The sequence below is a fragment of the Macrosteles quadrilineatus genome, unplaced genomic scaffold (genome assembly GCF_028750875.1).
Source record: "Macrosteles quadrilineatus isolate MER2022 unplaced genomic scaffold, UCM_ALF_1.0 Scaffold_8__2_contigs__length_117827958, whole genome shotgun sequence".
Lineage (NCBI taxonomy): Eukaryota > Metazoa > Arthropoda > Insecta > Hemiptera > Cicadellidae > Macrosteles > Macrosteles quadrilineatus.
In genome coordinates, this window is record NW_026542601.1 from 27,455,429 (window position 1) to 27,472,698 (window position 17,270).

The window sequence follows — 17,270 nt, forward strand, 5'->3', positions numbered from 1 at the left end:
ATACTATTATAAAAAAGAGGTGGTGTCTGTGTGTATGGGAAAAGTAAACGCGAAAACTACTGGTCGGATCGGGCTGAAATTCGGCATGATGATAGCTCATATTCCCGATTAACATATAGGCATATTTTTATCCCAAAAATCCTTCCGGGCTCCGCCCCAGTGGCTCTGGAGCAAAGGTTCCCATGTTAACCTTATGAGAAATGGAATTAATGAATCTTAACAGCTGTTTCAATTAAACAAGTTGGTTCTGTTCTATGATTTTCAATAGCATTAAAGTTACAAGGATTACCAACAGGGTGCAGCACTAGCATTATTTCTTTTACATTTATGACAACAGCTAATTTGCAACCAAAAGGTGAGTGAGCGTAGCGAACGAACTTCAACCTGGAGGCGAGTGAGCGTAGCGAACGAGCTAACCTGAAGGCAAGTGAGCGTAGCGAACGAGCTAACCTGAAGGAAAGTGAGCGCAGCGAACGAGCTCCAACCTAAAGGTGAGTGAGCGTAGCGAACGAACTTCAAAAAGAACCGACATTTCTTAAACCATGTCCTCACTCATAACTGCTATAAGCATTTGATACTTATATGCCAACCCCGTACGAAGGACGGGTACTCTGCTAGTATTTAATAATAATCTGCTAGTTAACAGCTGACATTGATGTCTAAACTATGGGTGTGGTATAAGTTTTGAGGGGTGGTCGGCCGTCACTTACGGTCTCCACTATGCAGAGAACGTCAGTGAGTAGTAGTATTTCGGATTTCCTGCATAAATGGCTCTTCTGCATCCAGCATACAGCAATGTGAAGACAAATCTTTTCTACCTCTATCAATACCGTCATGTTACTTGCCAGAACCGGTACCCATTTCATAGTTATCATTACTTTATGCTGAAAAACTTTAACGAGTTAATTACTATACAACAGTAGTATGTTGGCTGACAAATGAAACACTTACAATATGTAGGTTTTCCTGTACACCTAATTGTTAATCATGTGGTGTGGTGTATGGTGTCACATTTAAACAGTCTGAAGTAACATTTTATATACAGGGTGAAAAAAAGTTGTGGGGACAGATATTTCGAAATATAAATCAAGGTAGAGCTTCAACACTTGGTACAAAGTTACTGGGCAGTTGTATAGGTTAAATAAGCATAGGTTGATTTGATATGCACATCAAATTAATACAATGCTGTAAACCTGAGCTCAAGTGGACAACCGAGTAAAAAATTACAGCTGTTCAAAGATTCATGGAATTCACGATGCAAGACAACTGAGAACTGAACTTGAATTTTGATGATAAGGAAAAAGCTGGAAAATTTAAAGGTTTCAACAATCTGATCCAAATCACAGTTCGTAAATGTTTAGGTTGTCGTGTCATAAAATCCGCTTTCGTGGTAAAATGACCACCACAATGTGCGAGTGAAAATTTAAAAACGTACGTTTTCAGGAAAAGCACTTTGCAAATTATTTCCCCTTTTTTCAAAACTTTTTTTATTATTTTTATTTCATTAACATTATAAGTTTCATAAAATGCCCATGGTAACGCAATATCTTTGGTTTTCTTTTTTAAAGAGCATCTTTAGTGGAAAAACAAAATCCTGTCACGACCATAACAGAAGTTTAAATGAATATTAAAAATAGTTAATATTATTTTTATAACTATGTTTTGCTATAAACTAATTTACTTTTATGACCATTATACAATAAAAAGGTCACTGAGCTTTTGGTGTATTTGGTCTTTCTAGAAAAAAATAAAAAAACTCAACAAATTTGAAAAAAAGCCGATAAAATCTTTTTAAGTTTGTATAACTCCGAAAAAGCTTACCTGAGACCCGAAAAATCGTTATGTTTGTATAGAGGTGTGCTTCTATTGTGTATAAAACATTGAAATATGACGATATTTTAATTTTTGAAATTTTTATGATAGAAATGATAAACGTGATGGTCAGGGACAAGCCGTACGGTCGTGAATTTTCTGAAATAATCTAAATATTTCTAAACAATCCTTCAATTATACTGTTAGTTATAATAAAAATAAGTGTTTCAATTGAACTAAACTGTTCAAATTTCAATTATATTAAAGTTATCGTCACGACCAAACACACTATAATCCATAAGGCTGGATTGGTCGTGAAAAAACCCGCGATGGTCGTGAAACTTTGGTCGTGAAATTACGTGTTATTTGGCTCTGTTCTGGCGGTAGCCCTGCACCTAATGTTCGAGGATACAAAGTGGACTTCTAGGTTAATCTAGCAATTGAAATATCTTATAAACAAAAATTAACACCATGTCTACTTCATTGAATGACTACGTACGGTTATGGACACACCAAAATTACAAAAAACACAATCTTTCCTTTATTAATCTTGTAATTCCTCCTTTCAACTCGAAACGACCGGCACTACAATCCTGACGTACACCCCGAACTAGTCTCTAAAACCAACTGACTCCATCGACGCCAGGCTTGCCACTGTCGTGCTCCAAAGTTGAAAATTTTTCCCGAATGGTCGTGACGCCAAATCGAGGGACAGACTTATTTTGTCATGGTAGTCAGTTTGCAATGACAATAAAATTATAATATTATGCTCCTTTTTTGTAAGTTTAATAACCATTGATGACATAAAAATATGGCTTTATATATTTTGACATGAATAATTAGTCTAAAAACAGCGTGAAAGTTGGAAAATGTACCCTAGGGACACGTCATGGTCGTGAATTTCGAGACTTTAAAAAACGAAAAAAATACCTAGAACCTATTTAAAACCAAATAAATGTGTGTAACATGTTGCCCCCGTCCCAAAAAATATTAAAACACATAATAATAAACTACAAATCCAGTATCTACGAAGTAAAAGGCCAGGGACATGAAAACATACGTTTTTAAATTTTCACTCGTATATACAACGCTGCCTCCTCAGAAAATCATAATATGTAAGCATAGGTCGATATGAATATACAATTAAAGTCTTTATTAGTAGAATACAATGCCGCAAATTTTAGCTCGTAAGGCATCTGAGTAAAAACTGGCAGCATCTAGATTCAAAATGGCTATTTAAAGAAATCTTTGAGCGGCACTGTATTATACCATTCTACTAAAAAAGGTGGAGCAAGAAATGAATGGTTGTAGTTTAACTTGCTTAAAAAATGGTCTGAATCAATTTGAAATTTTTTTAAATGTATACCATAAGCTATCAAAATTTCTAAAAAAAAACACACCTTTTTACCATTCCGGTAGCAGCAAACCTTAGTACCCATTACAATAAATGTTATTTAAAAACAAATGGATTTGACTATTAAACGGAAATATTTTTGTGAAAATCCAACCTCGTAAATGGAAATTCCCTTGTTGCAGGTTTGCTGAGGTGGGGGTATTTGTTATCTAGATTGTAATTTTTGCTGTATTATTTATAGCCTAATAAAAATACTGTACTGCATGAGTTTAATTAATAGGAAATAAAATATTATTTCATTTCATCTGCAGGATATACATTACAGGGCCGTCCCTAGGGTTGGCGGCACCCGGAGCAAATGTGGTTGTTGCGCAACCTAGCCCCAGCAGTTAAAGTCGCATTTGCATATTTTAATACGATGTTAATACAAATAGTTGCTGCTCGGCGCCCCCTCAGCCACGGCGCCCGGGGCAGCTTGCCCCCCCCCCCCCCCTTCGGACGGCCCTGAGGATATACACCCGGAAGGTAAATAATATTCCTGTTGAGAGACTAGGTTGACAAATACTGTATAGCAACTGGAGACCAGGGCAGGAAAAATAAAGTTTAGGTTAAGGTTTAATAAGTCGGCTTGCCTAAGACATTCACGTTCTTGTGAATGGTGAGAAAATGGAAACTTAGTACAGTAACCTCTATACATATTCCAATCTATATATGAAATGAATAGGTAAGCATGTTTCTTTAAAACCTTTTTTCAGTGGCCGTGTGCATCGCAGGGAAAATCTACGCATACTGTTAGAAATATATTTTCCTGTAGATCTGCAGAATCCCTTTATAAACTAAAATAGGCTAAACGATAATCACAAAAAATGAATTCAAAGTTAAAAATAACCAACATGGGCCTTATGGGTTGCCATGCTGGTGACGAAATAACAAAGATAAATAAACAGAAAGAGTCATATAGATCAAAATCTGTACCATAACTTGAGCTTAATTTAAGTGGTAACTTGAGTCTAGAGATTATTAGTCATGGGATTATTAATCATAATTAATTCTGGTATGGTGGTGAACTTTTGAAACATTACAACAATGAATTCAAACGGCAAAATTCAATAAGAATAGGTTATCAGATATGATTAAAACAATAAAAATATAGGAGTATAACATTAACTTTACTGAACAAAAAACTTCTTGAAACTGACTACAAATTTATACATAGGCTATTTTAATAATTAATGGCCATGATGATCTTCCTTGTAGAATCGCAAGCCGCAATAGCCACAACTGTGATTGCCTGGTTTGTCCTGTAAATATATTGTGACATTAATAATAACTCCAGTACCGTACCTCATGCATGACATTTATTTGACTTACAGTATTTGGAGGGTAGTTTTGAAACATACAGCTTACCAATAAAGTATACTCAAGTTGCAAAGACTTGCGAACATTTACTTCTATTAACAGATAATATGGGACTAACACCCGTTGAGCAACCTCATTTGAGGACACACACCTGGACATTTTTACCCTTCCTGAGCGTTGGCCGTATATATGCAACTCAATCTGCAGGTCACAAGTGTACAAAATATATTTAAATATATTGTAGGTAAAAACAGGTAAAATGGGTATTTTGTTTCTTGGCCGTCAACAGATACCTTAGACGACTAAGCAATATTATTGTTTGCGATAACTTTTTATTTTTTGTGAAAAATTTCTGATTTGTGGCTTGGCATTTAACTGATCCCATATGACGTTTACCAAACCGGTCGGCTGAGTTTTGTTTTGTGCAGACAGTCTGTTTACGAGTTCTTGAGTGAAGTAAACCTAGTAAAATAACATTAGTGGAATATATTCAGTGGATTAGAAATGTGCTGTGTTCTTTATTGAAAACTACCTCTATATTATCAAATGCCATGAGATAGAAGTGAAAAAATTTCAAAATCAATAATTTTTAACCTCAATCAAATTATTGATCGCGTAGGGTGTAAAGCTTTGCCCTGCAGCTGCCGCTTGGAAAGGGTTAATCCATGGATTGTTCATTGATTTGATTATGCCTATTTTTATGTCAATTAGTCCAATGATAAAGACTGCTAGCTTTAAGTTATATCAAGTTGAATTTTATATAAAAAATGCTGATTAATAACACTATCTAAAAAAAAGGTCAATGTTAGATAGTAAAAATTCTAGGTTTTGGGCCGTTTCTAAAAAAAAAAAACAAAAAATGCAAGTGCCCTAGATAGAAAAAAAGTATAAGTAAAAAGTAAGGAAACGCTTGATTAATATCACAAAGAATTCATCTATCTCCTCAACTTCCACACAAGCCGTCCATTGTTTATTTTATGCGGCCCCACCTCCGAGCTTCCCCATTTCAAGTCAACTCAGAATCTTGAATAGCCTATGGGATTCGATCCCTTGATCTATGGTGCTGTTTCTTTGGCAAGCAATACAATTTAGACCTCTCAGGCTTTGAACAGTTGATCCCAAAAACAACAATAACAATAATCCTGAAGCCAAAGCGCAGTATTACTAAGATTGAAATTCACTGTGCAGGGTGCAGCGCATTTCAGGTAAAGCTTCAGTCATTTTTGTTGTGTAGTCTGACAGAAATAATTCTAAGTGGAGTTTTGTTTCACTTGGCCAACAATTGAAATTTTGGGTTCAGGGAGCTCAACTTGAGCAAAGTTTAGCTACTGGATTTTAGCCTTTTAAGAGTGACTGTGTTTTAGTGTTTAGTATCTTCAAGATATAAAATGAAACTGGTAACTGGAATACAACTACAGTAGACTCCCTCTAGTTCGGCCATTTCGATACCGGATCACCGACTGGGCAACAAAATGCCCCGACTAACAAGACAGATTATTAAAATTTAAAATAACCCTATTAAATTAACTACCAACGTTATCGATGATTTCTTTTCAATACATCAATATTTTTGTAAACTTTACGATCGATATTCCTTCTGTTTTAATATCTTCAAACATATTTAAATTACTTGTTTAGGAAAAATAATATATGGATTAAAAAATTAAACTTTTATAAACTAACCAAACTTTCTGTAGGTTACCAATTGGCCTACCTTGACTATTTCAAAATTTTGTATGATAACAGAAAAGGTATGTGGGGAATATCAAACAGAAATGTGAAATTTTACAGCAAGTTTGATTAGTTAGGTAAGGTTAGTTTAGAACAGTCTAATTTCAATATAATATATTTTTAAATGAGTTTTTTTTGCTATTGCTGATATAGTGCAGTTAAACCAAACAAAAATATATTAATGTAGTAATACGCTATACAAAGTGTGCTTCAAGGGTGTATGTAGAAAATTTATTTGTATATTGAAGTGTTATTTATGGAAAAAATCTTATTCTATAATGCATTGTTTTTATGAAAATAAAACACTGGTTTCATTAATTCATATTTTAAAATGGTTTGTTGATACTGAACAATATTTTTTTAATCATTTAACAAATCCGTAAATTAGTCTTTATTACCAACATGTGATTTTAACTTCTACATTTCATTCCATCCATTCGACATTTTGATTTGAAATTCAAGCTGCCGGGTAGAACCCACTTAACACAACCGTTTACCATGGGTAAAGTGTAACAAATCGAGTAGAGAAGCACCCAACTGACAAAACTAAACTGACATGAATTGTATACTTCGACAGCCGGAGACTTAACATTCTTAAGTTGAATCCTGTCGAAGGTACAGTAATTTTTCGAGATGATGTGACTCATCCCCCTTAAACCGACCGATCCAATCAAAGCCAAACTAGAGGGAGTCTACTGTACCTCAATAGTTAGGCCTATTCTTAAAATTCTCGTACTTTAAGTCAAGGACTAATACGTCACTAACCACAATTATATTGAAATACGTAACAAGATTACCAACAATAAATATAAATAAGACAAAATATTACCAGGTTTATAAACACTTTAGGATGTCCAGTGGGGCCACCACCACCATCACACCACACAACTCTTTCCTTCTTCGACTCTGGAGGAACTGATGCGATGAGATCAATAGCAAACTTCTTGTTAACATGCTTTGTCTTGTCTATGAATCTAACAAGACGGTAGTCATCTTTTTCAAATTTCTGAAAAAGTAAATTGTGTAGTTAGGTCTTTGAAAGAAACACTTATGAACTTAGGCCTATCAAATGTTTATTGTTGGGTCGATGTCTACTTGTACCCGCGTCTAGTTGTACCACATCCAAAGCTGTAGGTACAACTTGACTATGGCACGGACGTATAGTTGTCTCTACGTCTAGTTGTACCTCTTAAAAATCTGCAGGTACAACTTGTCGGGTATGCCACCGCCTACTTGTACCTCATACGTCTGCGTCTATTTGTACCTACGACTACATACAACTAGTTGTACCTACGTCCAGTTATACCTGCGGCTAGTTGTATCACCCCTTCAACTTGTCACCAGTTTAAGGGCTTTTTTATTGATTTGAAAAATTACAAAATCTTAGAAAAATTTGTATAAACAACTTGCTGCAAAAGCTAGGAAAATTTGGTTTGTCTGCAGCTCATAGAGAAAAACTTGTTCTTGATAACAATGTACTTTGTCCCTTGAATCAATTAAACAGGGTAACAAAATGAAGGATAGATACAACTGGACTATAAGGATGCCAAATACGCGTAGGTACAACTAGCCATAGGTACAACTAGACGTGGGTACAACTAGACAACCCCAAACAAAAAAACACTAGGTAGTGTTTTTTCGACTAGTGGTACAACTAGACGTAGGGACCACTAGTCGTATGGACAACTGGTCGCATCCGTTCAAGCTAGGTGACACTAACTTGACAGTACTTGTCGGTGGCATACACGTCTAGTTGTACCTCTTAAAAATCTGCAGGTTACAACTAGTCGGCTGTGCCACCGTCTACTTGAACCTACGTCTAGTTGCCCCTAGGTCTACTAGGTACAAGTAGACTTAGGTAACAACTAGATGGCGGTACGAGACGCGGTGCCTTATTGTTTATGGATTGCTTTAACATTCAAATGTGAGCACCCAATATTAAAAGCTAAGGAAAATTAGCCTATGTTTAAAAAATAGAGAATGCTTAAAAACTCTATTTAGTGTTTGATTATGGCCTATTGTAAATTTTCCGGACCCCACTCTTTAAAGGAAGGACATTTCATACCCCCTCCTAGAGGAGGGGGTATGAATACTACTAACCCGCCTAACTTAGTAGCCTACAACCAACAAAACTGAGTTTGGACCTGGGTTGCCACTTTTGGTTAGGGAAAAATCAAAACGGTTCCTCCCTCCCACAGCTTAGGGTTATGTTACTAACCTAAATTAGCATTTTAGACTTTGGTGCAGGGCGGGTTCAATGCCCAGCACATCCACTAAAACATTTAACTTTTAGCCTAACTTTACTTAATGTGAGTTTAGACCACTTAGGCCTACTCTCAAAAGCGTTTTACTAACGTTGACTTCTAGTAAAAACTAGACTACCTACCTACCGTAAAAAAAAACACAGGAAACAGGCTCAAAGCTGGGACTGTCCTGACAGAATCGGGACGGGTGGCAACCCTTTTTGGATTTAAACTTAACCCTCCGAGTGTCCCTTGTTTTGGCCTTAATGTCTGCCTATTTTTTGCTCATTTGCAAGGTTTTATTAAAACGGATCTGAGAAGCTTGAAAACAATGTTAATTATACTGTTCTATATACCATTTTGTTTGGAAAATCATGGGCTTCAATGTTATACATAGAACATAAGGAATATTTGTTTCAAAAAAAATTTTTAGGTAAAAAAAAAATATTTTAGAAAATCTTCAAAAAAAAAATAAGTTTGCGCTCAATGAAATTGTATAAATTATAGGCCTATAAATATTTGAAAATAGCCACTTTGTTCTAAATTTTATGAGGATTACAAATATATAATAATATAAGGAAGTAGATTTGCAAATAAATAAGTTATGGGCAAAAAACAGATTTCAGTACATAGCGTTTAGCTAAGAATGCATAGCCTAACCATAGCTAGGAATCTGGCTGATAATTTACATCAATATCACTACCTACTTCTTCAGGATCATCAACCAGCCCTTCAAAATCACTTTAATCTTCTTATAATGCACCACGTATATCACTACTTTGATTTTTAACACTAAAACAAAGATAAACGTAATAAAACACATCAGTCATCGGTCCGAGTCTAACCAAGCTGTTTACAAATACGCACGTCAGCTGTCTGCTACAATATTTTCGGAACTAAAATGAATAGCGCTTAGAGACAGACCTCCGGAGAAAGCTCTGAATCTGTCAAATAAAACGATACCTAACTCGATCCAGTTCAATCCGATTTTGTCAGTCATAGAGCCTTTGCCGTAAACAGTGTTTGTGAGTCGCTGCAGCGACACAAAACACTACACAAAGTGTGTTATGTGTCGCTGCAGCGACAAATAACACTCAGAGGGTTAAACTTATTTGCCAGTTCTTAATATGCCTAGCCCAACTAATACCGGTACACAATTCGGAAACCATAGAAGATTAGTCTAGTTTATGAAAATGGATATGTCCGTTGGTGTGTAAAATAAAAATAAATTGTGATTCCTTCATTCCTAGGAGTAGGCTTAGGTCGAAACTAACTTATAGCTTGATCAGAAAGTAGTAGGCTAAGGCTGCAAAAATTTTCAGTTTGGCTAAACTCAAAGGTTTGCCTTTAAACCATGTTACGTTTGGTTAAGTTAAATAAAACCCTGTTTATTTTCGGGATAGGCCTATTCTTACCTGACCAGTATGAGTTTCAGGATCCTCTGGGACCCAGGATGGCTCTGAGTGTTTCTGTCGTACGATTCCCAACGATGCATGGGCCTTGTTGACAAACCTAAGGGTTTCTTTTAGTACTTTTAACGCCATTATTCTTAAAAACTATTGTAACTACCTATTTTTGTAATTGAGCCATAAAATGTTTAACCAAAATATCAGACCAGACTCAACACAAAACGACAAAACCAATCCAAAGGTCGTCTGTCTATTTTCTTAGTCTCTCTGGTGGGTTCTTCTTCTTAACAATCTGCCCCAATAAACAGCTGGTAGAAAAATCAACACTGTAGTAAAGCAATCAAACTAAACCGTTTATGATTGTTGATTATTATACTGGGTTGTACCATTGACTTTATATCTACACTAGATGTGTAGATATAAAGTCAATGGTTGTACTTTCTTTGACTAAATAGTCAACGGTTGTACGTTGTACCAATGACGAAACAAAAGGGTTTATATTTTCTGTGTTGTACTTCACAAGCTTTACGATTAATAAATTAACATGCAGGGTGTACTGACCATAAACTTTGAACAGTTCAGGTAGGTTTACTGATTTACTGTCGTACTGCCCAATCGAAGATATGGAATCTGGTTTTTATGTTTGTTTCATGCTGGAGACTTTGCGTGCGGTTGCACTGAGTTTGACTGGGTGCAGGCCACCTATGCCGTGGCTGGTAGAATTAGCAAACGTCGCAAGTAGGGTTGAAGATAATTTTATTATTCTTTTATTCTTTGTAGAAGGAGCAGAAACTCCCCGACGACTACCCATATCTAGTTTCTTTCTAGTTAGTTAGTTAGTTAGTTTTTTTTTTTTCTCCGGCCGGTATCTAGTTTCCCTTAACCCGGGACCCATGGCGTAGGCCGGAGCTTATGCACCAACCCTGAGCACACCATAAGTGGTGGCTTAAGGCCACCAAGCTCACCGGCTGCCAAAGCAACCCTTCAGAAAGAGGGTTACCCCTTAATCCTAACCAGGGATACCGGCTACTTGGTCAAGCGTCCATTCCACCTGGGTTCAACCAGGTACGACACCCTGAAGGACCATAATGGAATGCCCTGAACGCTTCTAGTGCAAGCAACACTTGGGACCTATCTAATCCCTGACAGGCAGAACCCGCCATCAAAGCCAGGAGGAAGGGAACCACCTATTTGCACCACTACCCGATCGAGGCCAACCCATTTACTGGGAAACCAGAGATAACCAGGGTGATAGATCCCCAGATACCCCCAGCGGGTTGATTCCAGCACCCGATCTACTTCGTTTGCCCATCTAGCCCAACATCACTGCCAGGCCATCAGGGTTTCCCAAAAGGAGGCAGGTATAGAAGTGGGACCCACCCGGATGAACCTATCCACCAAAGGTGGCGACACCCTTAACTCAATTGAGGTTCCAGGGAGAACCCCCCACACTCTAGATAACCATACCCTCTGGGCTCAGAGACAGGGATTGGCTGATGGAGTGCGCCCAACCGTTTCCCTTACACTACGGAGAGCTACGTTCCCCCAGAGTGTTCACGTGAGCTTACGGGTACTCGCCCGATCTCACCTCCAGGAAAGGCTACTTCCAAAGTCGAGGATTTGCCTCACTAAATGTTGATCGCACACAGCAAGCGGGCCGAAACCCATAGAACCACAGCCACAGGTAGATGGGAGAATTGATGGCGCACTGCCACCTCTCCGAGAGCTAAACACCCCACCATCCTGGATAGAGGAATGTCAGTGGGTTCTCCCCCTAAAGGGCTGGCCTTCCCAGTCGTCCATGACTATGGCCTACTTGAAGTACCGATTCCAACACCGAGCAGTTACCTCCCCTTTGGGGGCTTAGCAATTTCCCGTCTTTCATCTCCCAGGAAGAGGCTACTTCCAGAGCCGAGGATATGCCTCACAAAATGTTAGTCGTACACAACAGACAATATACAAGCAAGCCCATAGAACCACGGCCACAGGTAGATGAAAGAATACTCTGAGAGCTAAACAATCCACCATCCTGGAATGGAGGGATGTCACTGGGGGCTTCCCCCAAGGGGCTGGCAGGTACCCAGTCGTCCATAGCTGTGGCCTTACCCATAAGATAACTTGGAAGACAGGTAATGGTGACATCAACCAGGACCACCTTTAACTCCAGGGGCCCATTTCATAATAAACTACAAGTTACAAGTTGGTTGTGACTTGTAATTACCATTAGAATTGCATTGGGTGATCAGCTGATTTACTAATAATATTAGTTTGTACTTTATTATGAAATGGGCCCCAGGTGTATTCTAAAAAATACACAAATTACCATTAGCCGCCTTCAAACAAAACAGCTGTTACAACCTTACTTGCGATGTTGCCACTTCGAAGGCCGCGGCCTGGAGTTAAAGGTGGCCGTGCATCAGCTCATTAATTCGCATTTAATTGAAATTTATGAACATAAATTTATTAAAACATTGGAAATAAAACATACAGAATTGAAAACCAAAAAATATGAATTGAAAATCTATATCTGTACATTTTTTAGCGGGGCCAATATTTTCATAGTCCAGTAACCAAGCATTCGTAAATACACAAATACCATTAGCTGCTACTGCTGCTACCATACAAAACAGCTGTTACAACCCTACTTGCGACGTTGCCACTTCGAAGGTCCTGGAGTTAAAGGTGGCCGTGCTGGGTGTTTACTCGATGTGCATTTTCCATTGATTGACTCAAACGGGTGGCCTGATATTATTAGTACTGATAAATATTCGCACTGGATAAGATGTATATATTTTTATTGAAAAACTAAAAGTAAAATCCTTTATATAAATTGTAATTATCACTAGAAGAAAAGTAAAATGTAAACATTGATAACAATACACATCTGTCTTGACCTTATTTGAAATTATACATATTAACTGAACCATATGTAGTCAAGATAGACTTATTGATATGACAGTCTCCCCCACTAAGAACAATCTGTTACAACGTTACAACTGGTTGTCTCTAAATCTTGAAGGCATGCGGACGCTCACGCTGTGGTCTGGCGTTGGTATTCTCAGCTTGCTCACGATATGGTATGACATTGTCAGCTTGAGCTCTTTCTGGAGATTGTACTTCTGGTTGCCTTGGTCCTGGAGCTGCAACTGGATCTGGATCCCTATATATTTCTGGTCGTCTTGGAATCCATGGAACATCAAACGACTGCGTTGGTCCATATGTAATTTTTTTTTCGTTTTCGGACTCTGTACCAGCGTTGGGCGTAGTTGATTGATGTGACTCTTCAGGATTCTATCAGGTGAGTCGAGAACTACGAGACAGTGTCTTTTCCAAAGCTTCTTCTTTACTTGACCAAACTGCCATGTGTTTTTATTATTGATAAAAAGTTTTACCTGTACCCTCTTCCCCACATATAGTGAACGTGCAGGTGAATACTGTGTAGTTGAAGGTTGAAGGTTGTACGGGAAAATGGCATTCAGTATATTAGTGTTAAACTTGATAAAAAAATAATAGACAAGCATGTTTCTTTAAAACATGCGAAAAATGAACTTAAATATTATAAAAAAATAACATGGGCCTTATGGGCTGCCATGCTGGTGACGAGTTTTCGACCACGGGACCGCTAGTTTTTATTATTTCTTAACTTTGTGACGCTATTATAAAGTTTACCGTGTGTAAAATTAAGATAATTTGATTTGATATGAACTCAAGAATCAAGTACCTAAGTCTCAAAAAATATCTATATATATTAATAGGCAAGCGTGTGTCTTTAAACCCTTTTTTCTCAGCTCGTGTGCATCGTTAGCAAAAAATCTAAGCATACTGTTAGAAAGATATTTTCCTTTAGGTGTGCAGAATCCCTTTATAAATTTAAATAAAAAAAAAATTACATTGGCCTTATGGGTTGCCATGCTGGGGCCCTTTTAATAATAAAGTACAAACTAATATTATTAGTAAATCAGCTGATCACCCAATTCAAACCTAATATGGAAATTAAAAGTTACAAGTTGTAACTTGTAACTTGTAATTTATTATGAAATGGGCCCCAGGTGTCGAAATAACAACGAAATATAAACAGAAAATCAAAACAAACGGAAGGAATTCCAATCACATGTTTTATTTACAGTATAGGATGAAAATATTTTTACATTAGATGTTTTTGGTCGACTTTTCGACAACTGGACGACCTCTAGTAAAAAGTAAGCCCAATATACAATATACTACAGAAACAAAAATAAACTAAACATGATGATAGCTCTGAGCTGCATGGCATATGTCAAAGCAGCATATTTATATTTTGTAAAAACAATCATGTTATTTAAATAACAACAATATTACCAATTCCCTAAAAGAAAGGCTTTTATCATGCTCTGTTAAAATTATATCTGTAAATTATTAACATTTTTTCACGTTTCACTCAAGACGAAAAAGTCTTGATGCACATCAAGATAAAAAACAAGACTGAAAAAAACAAAGCAACAATTTACATGAATTACAAATGTGGTTGACAGTTAGGTGGCGAGAGAAAGTTTCGAGAATTTGCCGGAGGTTGAGCTGCCATATAATTTGAAAAATGGAGACAAACTTAACGTCGACGATGTCGCCAGGGCGGCTGCCTCCTTTGAAACTCCGGTTTTTGTTTTTGGTTTAAATAATATATTTCCCACTGTAACTTCCATGCTGGAACACCCCTCTCTTATAACTCATGAATGTACACTTCTTACACTCCTGTTTCTATCACAGTTTTGCGCTATTAAATTAGGGACTTTACACGTAGTGTTACTTGAAAGAATAAAAAGTAAAGCGTTTCAATTAATAATGATTAGCATTATCACGTGATGCTTTAATCTACCACACGTTTAAAAGGAGTGCAACTTGAATTTGGCATAAAAAGGTATAATATGAGCTAAAGTAGATATTTACTGTACATATTTCAAGATTGGGCCTCTACATGTTCTAAATGATATTATTAACTTAGCATTACATGGTTCTGATGTTAACATATATTACATTTGACTATGATATTACTCATAATACAAATCAGATTTTGAATATGTTTTTGACTAGTGGTTAATCTTTTCAAATCTAAAGAGAAATTTAAACATTCTTTACCTACTATTGCTATCCAAACCTTTGATAGACTTAGTCGTGAACAATAGTCGGGTGTAACCATTAGTAAGTAAATGTAACTTTCCTAAAACCTCATCACTTTAACAACGTATAAACTCATGGCAACATCATATAAATTAGTTTTTTTGTTTCATCTAGGACTTACTGCAGTAATCGGATGTTGTATTCCAACTGAAGACCAAATTAAACTAACCGTCTGAACATTTTTGCGACCAATTTTATATCCTGATTGGTCGCTAAAACCAAACGAACTGCAACAGAGGATAACGTTCAGTTGCAATACAGCTATTCCCGCAGTCATTATATTTATCGGGGTTTTATTGCTACAGTCATTAGTTTTAACGATTCTAAAACCACTCCAAATCCGGTCAACAGTCGTGGCTCTAATTGTTATTGCTCGGATATCTTCAGTACCTATTCAAAACTCATCGACTGTTTGTTAAAGGTGGGAAAAATTTATAGTTGTTTTCTTGTCGAGATAGATATTTTGTAGTAAGTTGAATAGTGAGAATGATATAAGGAAAAAAAATACTTTCATTAGTCAAATCATCCAAATTGCTATTTAAATCTATTGTCTTGGTAGCCGAGTGGTTATAATATATCTCGTGCTGTCAATTTGAGTTATCCGGCTCAACTTTATAGTGCTCGCCTTCGAATCTGAAGGTACTAGTTAGTATGAAGATATGTAGTTAGTATGAAGTATGAAGGTACTAGTCCTACAGGAAGGGCGTTTCGACAATTAGGTACAGCCCTGAAAGATCTGGTAGAGGAAATTTTGGACTCTTTTGAGTCGAGAGAGCTTGCTGAGGCCGCATTGGCGACCTCAGCAAGGCTTTCGACAGAGCCAACCACAACTAAACTCACTTGTTAGATAAGCTAAGTTTTTATAATGTTAGAGGCAGGGAGTTATAATTTGTCATAGTTATATAGAGAATACTGTTCAAAGATATAAAATGTTACTCAGGGCGTGCCGCAGGGCTCCGTATTGGGACCTCTGCTCCTTTTAGTGTTAATCAATGATCTAGAAGTTAATGTGTCATTTGCAATTTTCATGTATGCAGACGACACCACATTGAGTACAACAAAATCAAAGAATTTGCCGAAGTTGACATCCATGAAGATTTAAACAAGGTTAGTGGCTGGCTGGATGCCAACAATTTAATTTTGAATAAAGAAAAAAAACCAACCGTGCACTATGATTTTTGGCCTGAGGGATCTGACCGGGGAAGGGTACTTCAACCAATTTCTTCGATGTCCAGCTGGATCCTCTCTTTTTTGGCAGGGCTAGAGATATACATATGTATAGGTATACCTCTAGCCCTGTTTTGTTGGTTGGATCGCTCATCGGAACTATGCATGAGATTGGCTTGTGACATTTTTGCTCTAAGACGACTATGTGGACTATACAGTGTCGCAAAATGTGGCTAGAACAGCCTATTTTGGATTATTTCATGCTAAGATTACTTATGGTTTCATCTACTGGGGCAGTGCCTCGGCACCTAAAGATGTGTTTATCCAACAAAAATGTGCTGTCTGAATCATTGCAGGAGTTCATTATAAAACTCATTGTAAGCCATGGTTTGTTCATTTAAAAACTCTTTACCCTGCTTTTGTTCTGCTAAACTTGTTATCAATTAAAAATAAACCAGATTTGATGCATAATAACGACGTGCAATCTTACAACACTAGAACAAGATATGACTTACAATTACCTTATGTTAGACTAAGTAAATCAATGAAAAAGCCATCTGTACTAGCCATAAGATTATTTAAAAAGCTACCCTTTGTAATTATGGACATGAACATCAATAAATTTAAAACTGCTGAACCAGGTTCTTGCTTGCAAAAGCATTTTATTCAATTGGTGAATATTTAACAGGAAAATGGACTTACAATGATTTTGTGTGAAGATGGGCGAGCCTTTGCTCATTTTTACTATTGTATGAATTACATATTGTAATGATATGCAATGGAAGGTAGTATAATAATTACGTATAAATAATTATGTCAAACAACTTGTCAGCCTGTCTTCTTGAATATTCATAGTAATTTTTATAGATTTCATTATGCGTAAAACTTTTTAAAACCTAATAATTTTAAAAATAAAATAAAAGTTATGTAAACAATATTATGAAAAAGGAGTTTTTAGTTTTGTATAAAATGGATGTAAAATTCTATGTAAATTTGTGTATCTTATTAAGTGTACTTATTTTGTTTCAACTTGATTTTCAT

At 36.7% G+C, this 17,270-nt stretch overlaps 1 protein-coding gene across 1 annotated transcript; it reads right to left on the reverse strand.

Annotated features, from left to right (window-relative positions):
• Window positions 1–4,314: 4,314 nt before the first annotated feature.
• LOC129000827 (NADH dehydrogenase [ubiquinone] iron-sulfur protein 6, mitochondrial) lies at window positions 4,315–10,173 on the reverse strand. The gene is made up of 3 exons (XM_054427856.1): window positions 9,915–10,173; window positions 7,086–7,262; window positions 4,315–4,467 (listed from the first exon to the last, which is right to left on the reverse strand). Exons 1-3 carry the CDS (start codon window positions 10,041–10,043, stop codon window positions 4,396–4,398), a joined length of 378 nt encoding a protein of 125 aa, XP_054283831.1. The 5' UTR covers window positions 10,044–10,173; the 3' UTR covers window positions 4,315–4,395.
• Window positions 10,174–17,270: the final 7,097 nt, after the last annotated feature.

Coding starts and splice junctions, on each gene's coding strand:
- LOC129000827 (XM_054427856.1), bottom strand. CDS start 10,043: ATGGCGTTAAAAGTACTAAAAGAAACCCTTAGGTTTGTCAACAAGGCC. Junction 7,263..9,914: donor CTGAAACTCATACTGGTCAG/GTAAGAATAGGC, acceptor TTACTTTTTCAG/AAATTTGAAAAAGATGACTA. Junction 4,468..7,085: donor CTAAAGTGTTTATAAACCTG/GTAATATTTTGT, acceptor ATATATTTACAG/GACAAACCAGGCAATCACAG.